The sequence below is a fragment of the Thunnus maccoyii genome, chromosome 14 (assembly GCF_910596095.1).
Source record: "Thunnus maccoyii chromosome 14, fThuMac1.1, whole genome shotgun sequence".
In the NCBI taxonomy this organism is placed as follows: Eukaryota; Metazoa; Chordata; class Actinopteri; order Scombriformes; family Scombridae; genus Thunnus; species Thunnus maccoyii.
Window position 1 is genome coordinate 17,414,835 of NC_056546.1, and position 23,201 is coordinate 17,438,035.

Below are 23,201 nucleotides of genomic sequence, written 5' to 3' on the forward strand. Positions count from 1 at the left end.
TAGATTATTAGTGTCCTGACAGCAGCGGAAATGTAATTAGTTTAATTAAAGAACATTGCCTGAAGGGGAACACATTACATCACCAAATGTTGCATCCTGTAATATCCAATTAACCAATAAATATGTCATTAGGTTGCTTTTGCACTGACTGCAGTGTGTTTGCAAGCTGCTTCATAATATAATTGTATAAGAAAAATATGAAGCTGCCGTATAATGTTGAATTATTATGTCAATTTTAATATCTATGAAAGAAATCGCTGCCAAGCAGCACATAAAAAACATTTAGTTTATTGGAGACAGACACAAAAAAAAGTTGTTAATACAGAAATAATGCAAGTGATCATTTCAGTCAATAAATGCAGTATACAGGAGGATCCTGACGATATGAATTTACAATGCAATCGTTCACTTGGAGGTGTTAAAGACCACAAATACATTAGATGTCATGCCAGAGTGTTTTCTTATAATTTTTCCTATGAATGATTTCAAAACCCAGAAATCCACGTGATGCTGAATAAAACGGATGCAGACAAAGCCTGTAATAAAATAAATAAAATATGTAGAAACTGCCCTGCAGTTGCAATAAGATCACTGAACTAAATTTTAACTAGGATGTAGAAAAGTTTCTTTGATTGAAAAGGTAAAATGATGCATAAGTCATAAGATAGTGTACATTTAAAAACCAGCGCGCCAACATCACCAACATTCAAATCATCTTTCACCACATCCTCACTCAACATTATCATGCCATGCAAAATAAAACACCAAGTGAACAAGCTAATTTACCATCACTGTTATACATACACAACCTCTTACAGTCTAACTTTCTAAAAGCAACACATTTCTATGCATGAATTGTTTTAGTTGAATTTCTAGAAAGGACAGCACTTACTCTTCCCCCTTTAATCAATATATGTGCAGGCTTAATCAAGTTACTACATGCTTTTTTATATAATCTATTTGTTTTTTTCTTACAAAAATGTTATCTTTGATGAAACTCAGTAGCTGATTTTGATATCAAGATAAATATTTTATTTGCTGTCCAGCAACAAAGCGCAGAGCTTCATGTCAAAGCTCCTGGCTTACAAGATTTCACACCTCTGCTGTCACTGAGTCTTCAGGGTGAAAGGAGGACATGTTTTGTTTTTTTTTTGTTTTTTTTTTAAAAGATGAATAGATGTATCATTTGATTACTGGATGTCCTCTCTTCATCATCAGAGCTGGGGTGGGGGTCGAGACGGCGGGGGTCCTGGTGGCCCCGGGGGTGCACGAGCAGGGGGTGGACCTGGAGGGGGTGCGCGGGCGGAAGGTGGTGCACGGGCGGGGGGTGTGGTGCGGGGCCCTCTGGATGGAGGCTTTGTACGGGGGACAGAGTTGGAGACCAGAGGTTGCTGTTCGGCAGGCGGAGGAGGAGGAGAAGGGGGAGAAGGAGGCAAGGGAGAGTGTTGTGTGCGAGAAGGAGCCTGGTTGTTGGTGGTGGACTCTCCAGCTTTGACTCGTTGGAACTGTATACAGCGACCCTGCAAGACAGACGGAGTGTTAAACCACAACTGCACATCGTCATTTCAGTGCAGAATACAGATTATAATGCAATGCGTCTTTGTGTGCATTTTTTTGTGCAAAATCAATGAGCCTCTAAGATCCACCAGCCAAAGTAGTTTGTGTGAGTCTTTGCCCAGCTTCTGCTGACAGAGGCGTGTGTGTTTGAGGCCCCAGAGGGAGCACAGAGCTTCTTCTGTCCGCACCTGCACCACAATAGCTGTGATGCTAGCAAAGACGGGCACTGACAGAGTTATCACACAGGCACACACACACACACACACACACACACACATGCTTTTGCAGTTTGCAGCTTTCCCCATTTCCCCTCCGCCTCTCTTGATGCAGAACAGAAAGTGGTTTATGTCTCTTATGTGCTTGACTTGTTGGAATGTAAAGGGGGGATTTCAATATCTCCACAATAGTTAACAGAGGCCCCTTAGCGTTTAACATAATTTACAAGTCTGGGAGAATGGAACGCTTCTCTTATTGTTCTCATTGATGGTTTTCCTCTATGTTCGCTGCATAGCCTCCTGGTGCAGACACACACACACATACACACTTAAAAACACAAATTCTTGTCTTGCTCAGTCAATGTGTGAAGGATGGGTAGTAGGTCTCTGTGTCACAGACCCTTGGTGGTCTGATTATAACACCTTATTAAACAGAGAGGCCCTAAAGTCACACAGGGGCCATTAAGAGGACCCAAGCAGCAGTAGCTTTGTGACTGAGGGAGCCATTGTGTGTGTGTGTGTGTGTATGAGGGGTACGTAATTGATTTGGGGGCAGCCCGGTTGGGGTAGTGGGAGGAGGTGACTGCTTCGGTCTTGTCACCGGGCTGCGGTGAAAGGGCCAGTTTGTGAGCAGCAGAGCAGCAGCACAACACCAGAGAGAGCATATGGACACAATGAGAACACAAGCTCATGAATATGAGTGTGTTTGCATGTGTGTGTGTGTGACTGTAAGCATGCCTCCACCAGAACATATGGCCTGAATGAAATCTCAGCCTCATGAATAACAGAAACAGAGGGAGAGAAAGGTTAGAGGGGAAGCTACAAGAGAGCACTACAAAACATACAGTTGGTGTTGAAATAGAGCGATGGAAAAGTGGAGAAAAGAAGAGAGTTTTTTTTGCAGATATGTACATAGATGAGTTGTATGAGAGGTCAACAATGTGTCACTTGTGATGGTTAGACTCCCCTGCGTGTCCCTTTGGCTGTAACGTCTGTCACAGCTTTGCTTCCCCTCTCAGCGATTGTTTACTTCAAACCCTCAACTCCTTTTTTGGAGAAAAATAAAACCCTAAAACACCTCCAGCATTCCTCTTCACACCATTCCTCTGTCTAGCCCTTGTTCCTCTTTCCATGCCTACAAGACTATGCCCTTCCCTAACACACATACACACACACACACAGCTGATAGGTTCGTTTACAGGGAAATGATGCTTGCACACACATACATTTGTCACCATTATAGTAAGGAAAATGGGAGAAAGACAGGGAGAAAGAGGGGAGACACACATCTAACCTGACAGCTCTTGCCTGTCACCTCATATGACATTATAGCGATCCACTTGCATAAGGAATATGCTCCACGTGCTCTCACAGAAGAGTTATCACACTTATTAGGATAAAAAGCCTGAATTATAGAGATCAAGCATTAAATGGTCAGTCCAACCAAATTACATTTCACTCTAGTGGTATCAAACTGTGCAGATAGTTTTGGGTTTATCTGATATGGGTTTAAAATATTTGTCTCTTGAGATTTCTGCCTTCACACAAGTGACGGGGAACAGATTTTCGTTTGTGGTGCTTAAAGCATAAAAATTGAATTTTAACTAATTCAACAGTAATATGTTACAGACCTTGCTTATTTCCATTAACCGTCATTATATTGGGGTGGCGGCTGAAATCTCACAGATCTCAAAACTTAGGCAAATAAAACCAAAACTATGTGCATTACTAAATGCTACATGAGGTAAGTGAGAAAATATTTTTTTTTTAATTTAGGGTGAACCAAGCCTTTAAGTGCTGTGATGGGGGGGGGGGGAGTCTGTGTGTGAGGACGGAGGGATGGTGGCCGCCCTCTGGTCTGTGCTGTGCTGTGTGATGGGGCCATCAGTGCCATCAGCTCTGGGGACAAAAGAAGGGAATCTCTTCTGTCACAATATGGCTCGTGGCCTTTCAACTCCCCATCTGTTTGTGTGACGCTCGCTCAGGAGAGTTGACACACAACTTACAGTGACAACACATGCATGTACACACACACACACACACACAGTGCAGACACATGTAATGCAAACAGAGAGTGTGGCAGAAACTGGCAGCCCGCTGATGGCCGTTTGCAGAGGCAGTGAAGTAGGAGTAATGTGGGGAGAAAGCAGGACGAGCTCCTCCTGAGCTGCTGGTTAACAAGCCGCATTGAGGAGTCTGATCCATGCTAGTTATCGCTGTGCTTTTTGCCACCTTGTTGTAATCCGGCTGCACTGTTGGTCATTAGGGCTGTGCATCAAACTTCCTCCGATTTTAGGTAACAGCAGAAATGTGTCCGCAGTAGTGAGTATCAAAAATAGTCAAGTACGCCAAAAGCTGGCATTGAATGCTTGCTCAGATTCATATAATCCTTTTTATGTATTCTTTGATCGGCTAGTTTCTGATTTACATCTATAACTATTTCAAGATTTACATACAATTTTGACAGTTTTATACTATATTGTATGTATTATTTCTTGTACAGAACCTTGTGTTTAGATATTTTGCATTTAAGACTTTTGGCTTCTTTTGCAAAATGAAAAACATTGATATTTCTCTTAAAAGTATAATTTAGATATTGGTACTCAACTTCAGACATTGTATTTGCATTAGTATCGAATTTCAAATGATAAGTTAACCGAACCTATTTGACGTACAGATGCGTTTTTTTTGCTTTTGCAGAGATTTGAGGAATTGTGAAGAATTCACTTTGAGTGACTTTTTCAGGCCATCGTTGTCGTTCTTTCATGTCTGATATGGTTATTAGCACATTTCTGAGCAAGAATCTTGCTTGTAACAAAAGTGGATTTTTTTCCCCCTCATTTCTTTCCATGTGAGAAGTAGCATTTTATTTTCCTCAGTTAATGGCGCGTGAAGGGAGTGGCGGGGGTCATTGTTGAGCGTCTCTGTGAACCGGAGACCCACAGAAAGTGTCTGACAAAGACTCTAGAAACTTCTGTCTTGACAGAGATTAATTGTGCTGTTTAGAGAATAAAAAGATTCCAAGATGGAAAAAAGGGATAAAACCATTGATGACCACTTTTACAGACTCTAGATACAGTAGACACACACACACACTGTTACACAGTAAAGATGAATCATCCTATACAAAGAAGGAATCAATAAATTCTGCAGTGATATGACTGAGGTATGAGAAGCGACAATGAAACCATTTACAACGGAGCAGATGTTTCACCATGACAACCAGTATGATGATGAAAACATGTCTGTGGGGTTATGGGATGCAATACACAAGGCCATGGTTAGATAAAAAGAGCCGCCCTGCTCTGCCTGCTCTTTTTAGTTCTGGCTCGCAGTGATGTCATGATTTAGGACTTTGCAGCAGCGTTTCAACAAAACGTTACATGAAACTTAGTAAATAAAACCTGATTTGACAGAGTAGTTGTACTTTTAAATTATAATCATCACGTGAAAGTAGAGAGTGTGTAACATGCTATTTGGAGACTCGATAGAAACCCGGTCATTTTCTAGGAGTCACAGGGAATTCTCAATGAAGAGTACAGAAGAGTACAGTACTCCTTGTGCTTGAACAATGGCAGCTTTGATGAGGAGAGTGGTATCAGTGGCTCATTCACTCACTCTGTGTGTGTATGAGTGTGTGTGTGTAGAGAATCAGTACTGAGCTGCTGCCGTGTACATGTTGCTCACTGACAAGTGTTGTCTTTATGCAATGTGATAGAAGGAAAGAAAGAAAGAAAGAGAGAGAGAAAGAATGCAGATGCTCAATTGTTCACCCACAGAGAGAGAAAACACTTTCTGTACCCTTTAATGTGCTCTTAAAAAGCTTTTAAGTGGTAGTTATCCACAGCAGAATCCCCAAAATTACACATAATTACAGTTTTGTATCAGTTATTATGCCTGTTTTTGGTTGACTGGATCTTTTAGTCGTGTTTTCGATGCAGATAAAATGAAATGTGACTGTAGTTGAGAGGCAGGCTCACCTGGTCTCCAGGCTGTGGTCTCATCAGGGATACCTGATCGTAACCTCTCCTAAACAGAGCCCACAGAGCGTCGAGCTTCCCCTGGACACAGAGAGAAACAGTGAACGAAAACAAATTTTTCAAAGAGGGGATAAAAAGTAAATACACTTTAATACACATGCAACATTTAAAGAGCAATCAGGAAAAAGTCGAACCTTTATGGGTGTGTACCACCTCCTCTGCTGTGGGGGGCGGCGGGGAGGTTTTCGAGGCTTGGGCTCATACGGTTCAAACTCTTGCTCGGGCATCTTTACAACAGCATTTTTAGGTTTGTCCAGCTTAGCTCCTTCCTCAGTGGACCCCTTCTCCCCCCATCGCACCTGGGAAAGATTAAGTAAGAAAAGCATTGTTAAACTGTACTATAATGTGTTGAAAAATGTAGAAAGTTGTATGTGCGTGTGTGTACCTCCATGCGTTTGATGCCACCCACTCCTCGTCCTCCATAGTAGGAAGCATCCACTGTGGGCCATCTCTTCTTGGGCATCCCATCCTCATCATCTGATTCCTTTGAGTAAAACCAAAATAACATGACACAGATCATAGTCTCCAAAACATACTACTACTTAATACTACCATTACAACAAGAACAGGAATGTAATGCTTGTATTCTTGTATAGATCTGTCATTACAATGGATAGTAACAATTAAAGGGGACATATTATGCACATTTACAGGTCTATATTCTTAATCTGGAGTTCTACTGGAATATCTTTCTATGATTTACAGTTCAAAAAGTCCTCATTTAACTCATACTGACCCTTTATGCAGCCCCTTAGTTCAGCCTCTGTCTGAAACAGGCTGTTTTAGTTCCTTTCTCTTTAAGACCCCCCTCCTGATGAGCCCACACTGTTCTGATTGGTTAGCTTCCAAAAGCTAAGTCACCTCCAACTTCTGGCAATCGGGAAGCTACGTCAACAAACCTTTTACCATATTTAACATAGATATCTGATATCAAAACAGTGTTAATTTAAAATAACAGAAAATAACAGAAAACCACAAAAAGCATGACATGTCCCCTTTAAAGAAAAGCAAAGTCAAGTCAGCTTCATGTAGCAGGTGTCTTACAGGCTCTGGAGGAGGAGGGGGTGGAGGTTCTTTGATCACCTGAAGATTGAAGAAAAAAAAAACATTCATGTCACGAGGAAAACTAATGACTGCAAGCTAAAATGTTGATATCTGAGGTACAAACTTACCACAGTGCAGCAGAGAGGCCAGAACCACCACATCAGCAACAGACCCAACAACAGGAACACCACCAGCAGCGAAATCAGCACGATGGTACCATCAAACTACATGAAAACACAAAATGACTGGATTAAAGACTAAACTCAACTGAAAGACAATAGAGAAGAAAAAGTGAAAATGAAAAGGCAAAGTACTCACAGCCTCCTCTGATGACAGACACAACAGAGGAGACCTCAGAGTGGAGAGAGGAAGAAGACTGGAGAAAATAAGAAGTTTGAAGGAAGTTTAATCAAAGTGGGCAGCAAGCCAGAGGGTAATATCATTGTGTGTTGTTGTGATAGTGCAAACTGTTCACAGTTTGTACTCACACATTCGGTAGTAGTGATGTGAACCGAGCTGGTGATGTAGGAGATGCCCTCGTTCATGCTCACCTGCAGGTAGATCACCCTGCAAAACAAACTCGTGTCACAGATATGCATACATCTGCTTGCGTGCACACTCCAACGGCCTTGTTTCGGCTACTGCAGAAGCTCGCCCGAGGTGTCAAATACATTCCTTCATCTTCTCTGTCCATACTTGCTGCCTTATAAGCACACAAACATGCTGACATAGACACAAAGCCTTTAAAGAGGTCAGGGAGTTCTCCACCCACAGAAGGAATCTCTTCTGTTTGGATCAGACCCAGACCTCTAATGTGGAAACCACAGACAACTAAATGACTTCTTACTCCATGGTATTCAGCACTGTTATCTGCAGCTATAACTGCACAGTGATAGGCAGGACAGAGACAAGAAAAAGTTATATTTTTTGGATGTGAAGATGACAGGATAGCGGTAGCGAAAAAGACAGATGCAAATTTAGTTGACAAGTTATTCATAAAGCTCGTAAGAAAGAGATAAAAACAAGACGTGTTAGCCAAAAAGGCTCGAGAGGGTGGAAACAGCAGACAGCTGGATTGTAGTTATAGGTTTGGAAAAGAATGGAGAAAGGTTTCTTGTGCTGTGCTTATGGTTTGGGGGGACAGAGACAAGGGGGGTATTGAGCTCTAGGTTTAGATTTGAGGAGGGGGCGACAGGGGGGAGGTCACTGCAAGGTGGGGGGGCCAGTGGAGAGGAAACAGAGAGTGGGGGATGGTAGGAGGAGGGCCTTTCCTGTTCTACATCCATTCAAAGCTGTCTCTCCCTTGTGAGACACCCCCCCACCCTCCATTTCCTCAATCACTGACACTCTGTTTTTACCTCCTCGCCCCCTCCTGTATCCCGACCATACCACTGTAACTTGTCTTATAACTCATGCTGTCACTGACAGAGTAGGAAATTGGCGGTGCAGGTGCCACTCATCTTTTTTTCTTCTTCTTCTCTCCCCTTTTTCTATTTTTCTGCCCCCCCCTCCACCCCACATCATATGGTCAGCCCTCCTTTCAGGCAGGCAGGGGGACACGGTGCTATCAGCTCCTCTCTGACAGAGAGATCTCAGCCCCTATCAATCATCAATCTGCCCACTATATCTGTCTTTGCCCTGTGTGTGTGTGTGTATGCATGAGTGCAGGAGGGGGAGCCGCATCCGGAAGGTTCCCAGTCAACACAGATTTGCGTGAAGGCGCCATCAATGACTTCATTATAGGCGACAAGGCTCGGATGGAACAGGAGGTGAGTGAGGGTCTTTGGTGTTTGGGTGAAGAGGTGATGCTGGGAGCTGGAGTCCCTAAGATCATATGTACAGACCTTAAAACCCCAAAACAGGAAACACTTCCCCTATAATGTGATCTCACATGTAAGAGTGATTTTCAGGACTGCGTCATTATTTTCATTATTGATTAATTGATTGATTATTTTGAAAAATAAAACAATCATTATACTATTCATATTATCTGTAATTATATATAAGTGAATGTGAAAAGCTTATAATTATTTTACTACTATAGTGATTTTTTCCTCCCTGTATTATTTAATATGTAAGTGGTCTTTGTATGAGTGAGTCATGAATATTTTTTGTTGATTGACTGGTGCTGCAATAATGAACGTCAACAGCTGAGCTTGAAGCTTCACTCTTGAGCTTGAAAACAACAGCTTCACTGTCAACACAAGGTCCACTTTCTTGGTGTTTCATTATGAGCAACTCCATCCACCAAGGAGGCCAAGCTTCAGATAAAACCAAGTAAGTGGGATGGTGGGATGGTGCTGTCATCTTGGTTGTTATGTTGTTGGGTTCTTCTGATTATGAATCTTGAATTTTTTGTGCTTTTGTTTCTATATTCTTTTTTTCTCTTCAAAAGAGAACTTATCAATAGAACTTTAATAATAAAAGAACATAGGAAAAATATCCATCACAATTAACATAATAACCCATAAAAATGCCTTCAAGTCACTTGTTCTGTCTGACCAACTGTCCAAAATCCAAAGGTTTTCTATTTACAATGACATGAAGCAGCCAAACTTCACATTTGAGAAACTGGAACTAATGAAAGTTTAGCATCTTGCTTGGTTTTAACTTAATTTATCTAAATCTTATCTTGGATGAAGAGAAGTAGGACTTTGTTTAGAGGACTACAAAATAGTCCTATTTCTGACCATTTTGTACCACAAACACCTGACTAGCCTGCATAGCGGCACTCTTGTCTAACTACATATTTCCATATCTCTTTGTACGTTATTGCTCCACAGCCCAGAACTCATCAGCCAGCTGTTGGCCTCCTCTTTGGGCCCTTTAGCTATTCACAGCTGACTTCCTCTTTAGTAGCACGCAGGGTGTCAGCCAACACTGACTTTGTTCTAATGGGCTTCTGTTACATGGAAGGACGCCTCCTTCAGGCACCGTTGCAGTGCGTAATGATGCACCCTGTTCTGATCTGCTCTCAGGAGAAGCAGCCCAACCTGCGCAAAGCCATGTGGCCAACAACTGGACACAAAGGTAGAAACGGAGCCAGATGTCTTCTTGGTGGTGTAAGACGTGAATTGTTTTAATTATCCTTTTTCTGTCTTTTTGTCAATCCCCTAAGGCTTGTCAATGAGTTTCAATTCAAATTCCATGTGCCACATCTGCTATAACACGTGTGAGTGAAATGTAGCATGTCACAGAATCTTAAATCTTCCTGCAGCCACAGTGAGAAAACAAAATTCCTACTTCCCCATCTCTGAGGAGTAGTTCCCCATTAAAGCAGTACTTTTCACTGGCGGACAAGACAAGCTCAAATCACACTAGAAATCTGAGTGACATCAATAAGACAGATGATGACTGGGAGGTGTCTGAGGCCGTAGGCTGAAGTGTATAATTATGCACAGGACTGCAGGCAGCAGGGATGGGAAGGCTGCTGGGCCTCGGTCCTCTCCTCTCCGAGCTCAGCCTCGCAGCATCGCTCTGTCTGCCTCACAAGAAACTTCTACTCTGAATCACCCAGAGCAAAGTTGGAAGCCCTCAGAGGAAACTTTACACTGCCCCACCGACTCCACTCACACTTCCTCTCTCCCAAAGTGTCAGACAGAGATTGGGATACATCACACACACCCAAATTCACATACACACACACACACGTACACACACATAGGCAGTTGCGAAGGTCCTCTCCAGGAGGCTCTCATTAAGTCGTGTTCCTGGGCTCTACTCCTGTTGTCCCCTTGTGATTGGTGTCTGGCTTCGTTAGCTGTGACAAACACTGATTGATTACAGACACTCAATGACTTTGGCTCTAATTTCTTCAAGGACAGCAGTCTTCTGTGTCCACACCAAACTTGGCTGCAGCTGGCAAAGATCTGGGCTCTGAGTATTGTAGCTGTACATGGATAGTTTGGGGAATGGAGCAATAGTTGAGAAAACAGTGTGAGGGTAAGAGCCAAAGGAGACGTGCAGCTTACCTCCCGACTTCCTCTACGACAGGAGCAGGACAGAGAAGGAAGGTATCCTCTATTTCAGCTGGTCTCTCATCTGGAGAGGGAAAAAGAAAACCACGTTTTGTGGAGAAGAAATTTTAACATCTGCAGCCTAAACACAGTTCCCTCATTGCTATCAATTGCACAAACAAAACCAGATGCATCCAAATGAGAACTGAAACCATGAATCTAGTACAGCAGTTTGCTGTAATAAGAAGCAATTCAAAGAAATTAATCCATTAGAATCCAGTGCTTCTTTCTGATGTTGAGTCCTTATGGTAAATTATTCTCAGCAGATTGAATACAAGTAAAGTGGTACAGCATATTAATTTCTAAGTTCATTATATATTGCAGTATAAAGCTTGCAGATTATTCTCAGCACGTACTGATATCAGGGGTATTTGCATGTCCTATGTAACTTGATTAATCAATCAGAACCTTTTGCATTTAATATTTAACACTAATTATTCCTTTTATCCTGAAAAAGTGCAAAAAAGTGACCTGCTCTTTGTGTGTGTGTGTATGCTGTTACAGAACTTACCCATGGAGTATGTATCATTCAGTTTAAAGCTGCAGCGGACCTGGTCAGTGTTTCTGGCATGGAGAAACCCATTGCCTCTCACCACTACCTGGAAACGCTCTGAGACACAAACAAAAACAGTGCAGACACTGTCAGTAATTATTAGCAACACTCTTGAGATGATGTAAAATGAGAGATGTAAAATATCTAAATTGGTCTCCTATTTGGCTTTAAAATAAAGGGAAATTTCAGGTGTAGCGTTACGGTGAGTTCTGACAGCCATTCCCTTTCTTTCATGTGCTCAACATAAGCAGAAGAAATGCGTGCAAGGCTCATTACTGCTTGTTTATATCTGTGTGCTTGTGCGTGTATATGTGGAAAGGCCATAATATGCTCCAATGGTGCTAATGCTGAAAGTGCTTCTATTCACAAATATCTCAGTATGTGCAGTAGCTAGAAGGAGTGTGAGTATATGTGTGTGTGTGTGTGTGTGTGTGTCTTTGACCTTTAGTTTCCCTGAGGCACGGTTAAAGCGCACTGACAGAGGCTTTCCAGCATATGCTGGAGTGTCTATGTGGCTGCTACCCAGCATATGTTAGAGAGCGGGAAAAAAACACTTGCTTAAAAACATGCCTGTAGGGCTGACAACAACACAGTGCTGTCAAAGTAGGTCTGACCTTACCTATGGCACCATGGCATGGCATTAGCACATGTGTGTGTTTGCAGATGTCTGCGTGAGGATGTAACTTGTACATACTGTGTGTGTGTGTGTGTGTGCTGTCTTTGTGTTTTTCTGTGGAATGTGTAAGCGTCTGCATGTCTACAGTGTGTGCATGCATGTGTTTGAACATGCATGAGTGTGTGTGTGTGTTTGTGGCTGTTTCCTCTAGCATTATGCTGACCAACAGAAGAGAACATTCGCCACACCTTTAACTTTTAAAGCTCGAGCGTGAAGATCACTGGATAAAAACACAGGGAATGGGTGTATATGTGACAGTGCTTTCTAAAAGGTCAGACGAGTTGCTATGAAAAGTCATAAAATACTGATACACAAACAGAGGAAGAGCTGAGTGGAGAAAACACTGCTCACATGTTCACCATTACTGCACATCCCTACATGTTTGCAGATGCTGTAGAAATGAAAAGTGTGTATTTGCCAGTGGATGTTATCCAAGAGGAAACGTGGTGATGCACAAGACAGATGTAAACTGAAATTGAGCCCTCACAAAACAGGATGAAGTTGTATCACAAATACGATATACGTATTAGTTTATACATATCACTAAACACCTTGTAACTTAGTTTGTATTAACAAGTATGCAGCTGCAACATAAAAAGCTCTCTAACTCTCTTCAATAAACTTCTGTGCATGCTTATTTACATGTATCCAGTGATTTGCAACTTGCCATTTCCACAGCCAGCCTCATATTTCACATGGGTTTATACACACAAACATGCACACACAAACTTCTCATTACAGACAGCCTAATCATTTCCTGTTCACTCTGCCTCTCCACCCTCTTGCCGCATGAAAACATGACCACAACAATCAGAACCAACTATATAATATCAGTTAACTAGGACTGTATTCATTTTCACATAAACGGATGGTTTATGTAGTTTGCAGCCACAACAGCATGCAACTTAATTGGAAGCCTTAACACTAATTATTCCTAATGCTCAGTGCCTTTGCTGCTTTAACAGTTGTCCCCCTTTCACACAATGTTACTATCAAACAGCACAAGCTGAACTGTGACAGGGTGCATGTGCATATACACAAAAACGGACAACTTGGAAATAGTACATGGCGGATATTACTCTAATTTTTAGACTGACTCATTCAAATACTGATTCATGAGTCAAAAATTGTCTAATACCCTGTAATATCACATAGGGATCAGATTAGTTTCCAGATCTTTTATATATCTAATCTTAATATATTAGTAATAGCTGTAAGCTCAAAAAAACTCAATCTGAGAATCATCTACACACACCATGACACAAACACACACACTGAGGCTTGATGGGCTAAAAGGTCAGTGCTGTCAGACACATGGTGGGCAGAGACTGGTGGTGCCCCGCTGACTTGTAAAACACATATGCTACTGCCCTCTCCTCTCTGCTTTCTGCCTGCCTCTGTGGCCACATGTCCATTTACATCTACACCTGAACGTTTGACAAGGATTACATTTGTATGAACGTGTGTTTGTGTGTGGCTGTACACATGAACATGCATGTGCAGGCACTTGTGTGTGTGTTTGTGTGTGTGTGTGTGTGTGTGGAGAAAAGTGGGGTATGCCTTGTCCGACCGGCAGCTCTTCAATCACGTTAGTGCGACGGGACAGTGAAGGGCAGGGAGGGGCAAAGGAGGAAGGGACGACGGGGAGGAAAGGGTCAGACGTTAATGAAAGCAGCAATCTCTGCTGTCATGTTAGATATAAGGCCCAACTCTCACTGTGCTCACAGTGTGTGTGTGTGTGTGTGTGTGTGTGTATGTGTGTGTGTGGAATCAGTGCTGTCATATCTGATAGTGTGGCCCAACGTTCACTGTCCAGTCTGATGGCCTGTTTGCAGGCAGCTCGGTTTGGTCACTTCACATCAATGTGAGGGACATGTGCGTACATGTGCTGAACATGTGTGTGTATGTGTGTGCACTAACTAAATGACATCTAAATGTGTGTGTGAGTGTGCGTGTGTGTGTGTGTGTGTGTGTGTGTGTGTGTGTGTAAAGCCTGTACGATAAGTGACCACATGGCAAGTGGAGAGAAAGACAAATAGAGAGACTGTCACAGTACCTATGTAATATGTCAGTATGTATGGATGCAAGTAGATAGTTATATTTAAACTTTTGAAGAATCTTGTCCACAGTCTTGTTGCTCAAAATAACAACAAACTCTTGCAACATGCTGACCCGTGCTTGACATTCACAGTAGATACCATTATACTGCAAGAAATGTGTAAAGATCACAAGTTGTGGGTATTTTTACACAGTAAAATTTAAAGTCATTCATAAGCATAAGATGTGTAAGATAAGAAGTAAGCATTAAGGTCATATATTATTCATACACATAATTTGAAAACAAAGGCAAACGCAGCACAACATAATCATGTGTTCATTAATTAGGCCAGAATCAAGTCTTGATTAAAGTGGGTCTTTGGTTTCTTAGTTCACTGACCATTACGCTGCTCATCAATCGAATAATAAATGAGGCTGTTGGAGGATATCTGAGCACATGTCTGGTGACATGCTGAGGTTCTGGCAACAGACCAGAGACTATAATTATCACGTGAGAACTGTGATTCCTTATCCTACCATCCTCATTTTTGTCCTTTTAGGGCAACTTTTGTTTTCATTGCTCGAAAAATCCTCCTCCTCTCCTCTCCTCTCCACTCCTCTCCTCTCCTCTCCTCTCCTCTCCTATGCTCTGCTCTCCTCTCTTATAACCACACACTTTCCTGTCCTTCATATCCCATAATGGATGCTAATCTCCATTGGTTGTCCTGGTAGCACAACTGCAAATGCACTCTCTTAAGTGAGTCCTAATAAGGTCATGTCAAAGCTCATCCATCCTGCTGGCTACCAATAAAGGCTCCTTCACTGTCTCTGTCTAAGCTCAGCTCTTATCCTGTCTCTTACTTCCTTAAACAAGTTAAGGAGAGGAAAGGGTTGAAAAAGCTAGAATGTCTATTTAGCATATACGATGTGGCAAACTAGGCCAGAGAAGCAGCCATGCTTAAAGATTCCCGGCTAATTCCTCTGACCAACACCCGTTCCCCCTCCCTATTTTTTTTTTTGCACACATGCTGGGCTGAAGCAGCTATGCTAATTTCCCCCGGCCGTGAATGACAATACGCTCTCTGTCACTCCGCGGTCATAAGCGTCCATGCGATTACTCAACCTCATGTTCCACTCCAGAGGCTTTAGATGACTGTCATCTGACACAATCACACATCGTTGACTGCCCAGTGTCTTAACAAGGAGGGGAAACCTTGCTCCCCACACCTCTTACCTCCTGCACACACACTGGACGGCTCCGCTGCTAGAATCTCAATGCAGGACTTCTTGATGATCTGAGAGGCAAAAGGAGGAAAAAAACAATAGTATAATGACATAATATGATTTTGTGTGTTTCTCTGTGTGTGATGAGTGTATATGTGTGGTGTGTATTTGTCATACCGAGTCAATGATTCCCCTGAGGGCTTGGAAGCCTCCCCACACAGGAAACACATGTTCCACAGTGTCTGCAATAGTCGCAAGCTAGAAAACCATACAGACACAGAGAATCATTTGTATTTGCTTTGTTATGTAATTATATATCATCTGTATTCCTCTGAGGCTCCTACCTGGGTCTGGTTAAATTCTTTGACCCCTACACAGTAAACAATGGCGCCCATAGACCTGGCTCTCTGAGCCTGCAAGAAAAGAACAAATAAACCAAAAAGCAGTGAGCTTAAAGAGACTCTGGTAGGTAGGTATGGAGACATTTAAACATCCTAAAAACACACCAGGCTTTCAGTCTACACAGTAAGAAGTTTAGACAGGAAATAGACAAAATTATATACAAGCCTCATAGAAAAGCTCTGAAGTAGCATAATTACATACACTGCCACAAATGTGTCGTATTGGTTGAATATTGTTTAGTTTTAGTTTTACGTGAGCTCACTACAGAAAACTCAAATCGACCACATTGAAATGGCAACAAAGTACTGAATCTTTAAATTCATGTGAAACAATTAATGGACCACCAAAGTCTTGTGTATCAAAATTGCAGGCGCCTCAATCAAAAAAAAAAACAGTGAAATGATTTAATATGTCAAATGGAACAGTCTAAAAATATTAAAATCACAGAGAGCATCAATTAAACAGAACAGCAGAACAGTACAAGCGGGGATATAATGGATATAAGAGTACAGTAAACAAAAGGTTTCCAAGTGTTCACAATATTTCTCACCTACTCACTTGATATCACATCTTACCTCTCGCTGCGCTGTGTCAAACTGCCACTCATTCAGTTCTCCATCAGTCAGGGCGATGATAACACTGGCTGTCCCTGTAGAACACACAGATATCAAGTTCTCCAAACAAAACAATATACTCAGTTAAAAGTAACGAGCAGCTCATACTGGACGGAGCTTACCTTGCTTCTCTTGATATATCTGCATATTGGCCTGCAATTACAAAGACAGAGTTACATCATTTAAGACTCTGCATCATGTTCAGATACTTAAGAACAAAATGAGTATGTTTTGAGACAAAATCCTGCTCTTGGACGGAATCACAAATTAAAACGTGTCAAATTTCCCTTGTTATGTGTGTGTGTGTAGTCTGGCGAGGCAGCTCATTGGGACAGGTGTCATTTCAAGTGGTAAAAAGATAATTGATACGCTTTTGTTGCTGAGACATCGACATAAACTCTGTGTTTATCTGATTTCATCAATGCACTTAATGCACTTTATGTTGGCATAGAACTGGACTTTGCTTAAGGTTTTTGAACTTTGAAAAAAATGTTTTCTGTTCTGGAGATGGGCGGTGAAATTCTATGAGGTGAGAAATTGGCCACATGAAAAAGTGGAATCATGCTTCATTTTACATCTACAATGCCTGACTTGTTCACAGAGTTCAGGAGTTTCTAAAAACAGCAAGTAATTCATGATCAAAGCCACTCATCACAGTAATCTAATTGTCCCTGTTTCCAGCTGCCGAAAATAGAACTTATAAGATTTAGGCTCGGTCAGTGTTTTGGATCCTTAAATGCAGCCTTACCATCTCCAAGCCTAAGTTCATAAATGTGTCTCCTCCAGGGATTACTCTCCTCAGAGCCCTCAGGCCACTAGTGATGGCTTCCCTGTTGGGTAAACAGATACACAGCTTGATAAACTCCACCGGAAGAGAGCTCAAGAACTGGCTGCTCTTAAGAAAACAGATCGAGAAATATTCCCAATAGAACAAACACAGTGGGACTTGGGTGAAATTTGTATGCACTTGTATTTTGAGTTGCAAGAAAATCTGTTCAGAAAATCTCCTAAGATTGTGAAAACGACAGACAAAGATAAACACGACAGTAGAAGACATGCCTGCATGTTATAGGGACACAGAGACCCACACAGCAGTTACAGATGTTGGTGAGGTGTCGGTCTTACCTGTTCTCAGTCAGTTTCATGACGATATTTCCTCGTGTGGAGAAGACTATGAAGGACATTCTCAGCATGGGGCTGCGAACATACAGTTGTTTCACATTAACACAGAGAAAAAGCAAAAACCATACAGAAATGAGAATGACTAATGCTGAATGTACCTTATGAACTTCTCTGCCAGCTGTTCAACAAAGGAGTAGATTTCTATCCAGTGATTCTTCACGCTTCCAGACCTGAAAAATATCACAAACACAACATTCTAAGGAAACAATTATTGTTGCCCCAGACAGTTACAGTGAATACAATAACATGACATACAGGATAGCTAAGAAACACAGTCAGATTTTACAGGAAGTTTGGGCGTACTCATTCTAACTAAATATTTTTTGTCTGTTAAACAGACCAGTACCAGTACAGTATTTTTTTATCCATGCTAGCGACATGGCTTTAACAATGGCAAGGCCAGTGTGTTGGTTAGTCCACTTTGCTCCACACTATAATATCTCAACAGCTATCGGATTAATTGCAACGCCATTTTGTTCAGACATTCATGGTGCCCAGAGGATAAATCCTACTGACTTTGTTGATCCTTTGACTTTTCCACTAGTGTCACCAGCAGGTTAACTTTTGTGGTTTTGAGTGAAATGGATGGACATTGGATGGACAATTTGTATACCCAAAGTAATCCAAAAAACCTGACAGGCTCCCTCTGGAGCCAGTGTTTGGTTTGTCTGTTCTGGGCTACTGTAGAAACATGGCAGTGCAACATGGCAGTGCAATTTATTTTCAGGTGATTATACACTAATCAAAACATACTTATGAATATTATATTCCATTTCTGCCAAGTCAGTTCCACTAGATGCCACTAAATACTACACACTGCACCTTTACTTAAGTATATTATTTGTAACCCTATTATAAAGTATTACCAACTTTTTCCCTAGCGCCTTCATCTCGTCAAAATTTGGATTTGTTCAGTCAAAACTAATGACATTCACCTCCAACTAAAGTGTATTTTAAGTGCTAATTAGCAAATGATAGCTTAACTCAGATAGCGAACATAAAAATACCTGCTAAACATCAGCATGTTAGCATGGTCATCATGAGCTTATTAGCATACTGATGTTAGCATTTAGTGTGACGCCTCAAACTTGGCTCCAGAAAACTGCAGCAAAATGTAAAAGTATTTGATGAATAATTCATAGTAATATTATGAATAATAGTGCTGTCATTTTTCATAGGATATGACACAACAGAGGTGGTGATAGGTACAAACTGGAATTAAAAGCCATGAGAAGATGTTTTATCTCCTACAGCCTTTTAGCAGGGACGGCCAGTGGCACAGGCCATATAGCTGGTCACCTGGGGCTCCAAATAAGGGAGGGGGCACCAAATGAGTGGGATGTGTTTTTCTTTTGGGTTTTTTTTCTTACAGACAGGTGTGCTTGCTTCTATACAGCTTTCAGAAATACGCACTTGTTCTTCCCTCTTGACATTTTCCTCTGTTTTTCCCTGTTGACTTTTGTCTGGTTTGATTTTCAAAGCCTTACCGGTTGGTCAGTTTTTGCCTGACAGCCACCAAACTTGTACTACCTCAGGTCATGCCACCAAATACTTGATTGAATCACACCTCGACCCTCTTGCCTTTTTGTCTGGAGGACTGGGAGGAATTTGTCTGGGCTGGAGGTACCATTTTTGCACTTTTTGGGGGCTCCAATCTAAAATCTCACCTAGTCAGGGCCAGCCCTGCCTTTGAAGACAGTTCACTGACCGCTTAGTCACATTCCATCACGCCGGACTTTAACCTGTCAGTGGTGAGAGCTGCTGGTTAGCCTGCTACATGCTGCTGTGTACATGACAGTCTCCTTAATGAAGGACAGTCCCAGGGGGCCGCTAATGGGGGCTAATTGCTGCTGGGCCAGAGGGTTGAGGTTAGACAGGGACAGATGTAGTAGTCTGCCTCTAGCAGGGACGATGTAGCAGGCAGCTGGCCTGTGTGTCTCTGTGCGTGTGTGTGTGTGTGGTATCGGTGTTTATGTGAGCGTGCATGTGACTGTGAGGGGGAACAGATGGTCCCAGAGAGCACAGCCAGTCTAACAACAGGTTGGGGGTCCGCAGAGTGAAAAGGCTGTGACATGAACAACAGAGGGACGCAGAAGTAGCACTCAGCAGGGGGTAAATGTGAGTGTGAGTGGATGCAATGACATCAAACAGCGGAGTTACACCAAGCTCAACAGAGGGAGGGTCTGTGTGTGTGTGTGTATGTAACAGGGTCATAAACAGAGAGAAAGTCTGAGCTGGTTAGAATCATGAAGGCTCTTTTGTACCTCCCTTTTAACCAGTCGCTTCCTGCTCCACTTATCCTTTTCCCTGAAAGTGAGGGCATGATAAAAGCCCCGAGTCTCCTGGGGAGGCTCAGGGCTTCACAATTTGACAAAACATCTTAATCTTATTTTAGTTTGAAGTAAGATTAACAGCGTTTATAGCAACAAACGCTCAGTTTCAAACCAGTGTACAGCACAGAAAGCAGTTTTTTCAATGCAGACTATGTGTATGAATAACTGAGGAGGCATTAACATTATTTGCCGTATTATTAATCGCACATGTGGCAATTTTCTTAGTCAATTCATTGTTTAGGTCACTTATCAAGCAAATACCAAACATCTGCTGACATTCCTATTCTCAATACAAGCACAAATTCACAGTCAGTTCATGTTCAGTAAATACACTGTATCTTCACTCAAGGCTCCAGTTGTACATCATCCAACCAGTTCAGCAATTAGCCCTCACACTTACATTCATACTTTTGCATTATACAAGGGCAGAATCTGTTTTTGCTGGCAATTTGCCCTCCAGAGAACTTACATCAGTGAAAACAAATCTCTGTTTTGATCCCAGCCATTGAATACGACACCTATTATTCTATTTGTGGGTTACCAGACAGAGAGGAAGAATGCAGCCTGGTATTTGCTTCGGGTCAGACGTTGAGCGTAGGAATGTGGGGAACTGAAGGTGCTTTATTTTTTCTAATGTTCATATTGTGTCTACTGAGATGCTTCCAATAGAGCGCACGCACATTCTCCACTCAGCATGCCTCCTATCCCTCTGGACAGTAAAGCCACAGCCAAACATGTGGGTTGGACGCTGAAGAGGTGAAGAAAAACCCCCCACTAAAGCATTAGATTAGGTCATCGTGTGGCATTTAAGATCTGGAAAAAAAAAAAAAGTAAGTCGTTGCCATCTCAGGAGAAAGAGCAGCAGCTTCCTGAAGGCCTGCTGAAGCATGCAGGTCCAGACGGTTAAAAAACAGGGGCCTACCAGGGGCTCGGCCATGCGTGACGTGCCGCACACCCCAGGGAGCTCCTAAACTTTTTGAAGCAAAGGGTAAAGACTGAAGAGCGGCTGACAGATGTTGCCGCGGACATCCGAAAGATCATCAAATGTACTGAAAACAGAGTGAAATGTCACTCAACGTGTACACCTCAAAGCTCATAGACGGTGAGGGAAGGGCAACTGAGGACATGCAAAAATCTTTTTTAAACAGTTACCTCACCTTAATCCTAAATGATATACACAGATACCACAGTGTTTAACTGCTTCCCCACAAATCTCTCAGTTATTCTTTTGAAAATATGATCTGTTCTTAACCCATTGTTCTTCTACACAAATAGGGGGCAAGAAAATCAACCATACCTTGTTTTTGTTTGTCATTCTCTCTCTTTCTTTCCCTCTTCCTCTCTCTCTTTGCTTAGCATGTTTTGACATGTCTGATCGTTCTGTGTCCATACACATAATCTCACCTTGCAACTCGAGCCAAGATATGACAAAAATGTCAATTATAATGTCTGAACAGCTACGGAGTCTGCAGCTGCAGAGATCACACACGGATAACTACTGGTACAAACTTACACAGCCTCAAAAAGCTGGCAAGAACATCTAGCTGACCATGTAGCCTGAAAAATCCTTCGATTATCAGATTCAGTCACTGAGGAATGTTTGTTGGGGCAGTGGCGGCCTAATGTGCATTCCTCCAAGCTAACAATTTGTGCCGTCTAATAAAATCTATTGAGTTTCAGGTGATGTGGGTGTATAAAGTAGCATATATATTCAAAGACTGGGTCAGGATTAATCTTAGAGTTGGTATTAATGTTAGAAATAGGGTCATGTGCATTATGGCGGCCTATAGAGGTCTTAAAGGCGTTCCAAGTAATCTCTGATTGAAATCAGTCTGGGGACCTTTGTTTGTCATCATTGCTCTCTCACACCCCATTTCCTCTACTGACGCCTATTAAACAAAGACAAACATACCCAAAAATAAGAAATGGGGTCATTTTAGGGTTAGCTAAGATCAAAGTTAGAGTTACATTTCTAAAGATGTAGTAGCACCACTTTTATGATGTAGCCTATAAAGTATACTTCAAAAGAGGTTATTAAGTAATATGTTTAGAATAAAGGGAACTGTTCAAAATGTCTATTGGAGGTGTGATTCTGATGAATTAAGGAAATTAATTAATTAATTAATTAATTAATTTAAAAGCAAGTTATGAGGGACATGCACTATCCAAAAGAGATTTTTCACAACCTGACAACCCATTGATGTTGAAATAGCTGATTGATGAAGCATTAATAAACAGGCATTAACCATTAATAAAGTCATTTGTTACAACTCATAAGCTCCTATAAAAAATCCTGCAGAAAAACAATAGAGCAGGGACACCACTTTCAGACATCAATGGCCGGTTCAGGATACAGTCAGCTCACAGTAGATCACCATGCATGCAGGCCATATAGAAGCGCTGTGGGGCAGCTGCTGCAGCTGTGTCCGCAGGCGTCATCAGCCTGAAACTCAATCCATCCTGCTCGCCCAGCCCACATCCCGTGGCTCTGTTTGACTCACTACTTTGAACCGGACGAAGCGAATACCATGTCCCAGTGTCCGATAAATGCTTTCTAACTCAAGTAAAACCCAGTATAAACGTGCTCATACAGACACTTTAATGTGAATGTTAAAATGGGAGGGGGGTGGGGGGACAAAACAAATAACGTTAATCTGCCTAAAACACGTTATCTTGTTTGGGGTTGATTTTGTAATACAAAAAGCAATTTTAAACTGCAAAAATTAATTTAGAGGTTACCTTCCTATTTTACAAACTCAAACTTATGGGTGACTTTTCTCTTGTACCGTTACAACAACAGAGACGTGGAGGCTGAATGCGACTGATGCGCTCCGCGTTTCCAAACAACTGGGCGGTTGCATGGCAATGCGCAGCGATGAGAAAGTAACAAAGCCATAAATAATATCGGACACTCACTTGTCCAGGACAAAATAGAGGTCGAAGGCGCCCTGACAGGACCTCTCCTCCTCCTCCTCCTCCTGTTGCTCTCCCTGCAGCTCTCCTTTCACCGACACATCGAGAATGAAAATTCCCAGCAAAGCCAAAGCGAGGAACATGCGAGTCTGCGTCCTCGCCATCTTTCCCGGTTATGTTGACTACTCCAACACTGTGACAACTAAAGATCTTCACATTTTCTCTCTATCGTCTGCTTCTTGAATCGACTGTGCGTCTTTCTCGCGTTGTTTCTCGGTGTTCTGCTCTGTTAGATCGAGGGCATTCACCCCTGCAGGAGTCTTGTTTCAGTTTAAGCCGGGCTCTGTCTCCAAGTCTTCGCTTTCAGATCAGAAAAAAAAAAAAAATGCATTGAG

The 23,201-nt window shown here is 42.1% G+C and overlaps 1 protein-coding gene across 2 annotated transcripts; it reads right to left on the minus strand.

Annotated features, from left to right (window-relative positions):
* Positions 1–272: 272 nt before the first annotated feature.
* Positions 273–23,181, minus strand: antxr1d (ANTXR cell adhesion molecule 1d). 2 transcript variants are annotated; one of them, XM_042433874.1, is made up of 18 exons: positions 22,810–23,181; positions 17,659–17,730; positions 17,504–17,575; positions 17,127–17,208; positions 16,501–16,531; positions 16,340–16,413; positions 15,707–15,775; positions 15,540–15,620; positions 15,373–15,433; positions 11,384–11,482; positions 10,828–10,897; positions 7,345–7,423; positions 6,985–7,080; positions 6,857–6,895; positions 6,198–6,296; positions 5,947–6,111; positions 5,753–5,833; positions 273–1,520 (listed from the first exon to the last, which is right to left on the minus strand). In XM_042433874.1, the coding sequence occupies exons 1-18, from the start codon at positions 22,968–22,970 to the stop codon at positions 1,215–1,217; spliced, it is 1,737 nt and encodes a 578-aa protein (XP_042289808.1). In that variant the 5' UTR covers positions 22,971–23,181; the 3' UTR covers positions 273–1,214. The 2 variants fall into 2 exon arrangements, with proteins under 2 accessions (XP_042289808.1, XP_042289809.1); XM_042433875.1 differs by lacking the exon at positions 22,810–23,181 and adding an exon at positions 18,568–18,721.
* Positions 23,182–23,201: the final 20 nt, after the last annotated feature.

Coding starts and splice junctions, on each gene's coding strand:
- antxr1d (XM_042433874.1), bottom strand. CDS start 22,970: ATGGCGAGGACGCAGACTCGCATGTTCCTCGCTTTGGCTTTGCTGGGA. Junction 17,209..17,503: donor ATGAAACTGACTGAGAACAG/GTAAGACCGACA, acceptor TTTACCCAACAG/GGAAGCCATCACTAGTGGCC. Junction 11,483..15,372: donor GTCCAGTGTGTGTGCAGGAG/GTAAGAGGTGTG, acceptor TTTGTGTCTCAG/AGCGTTTCCAGGTAGTGGTG.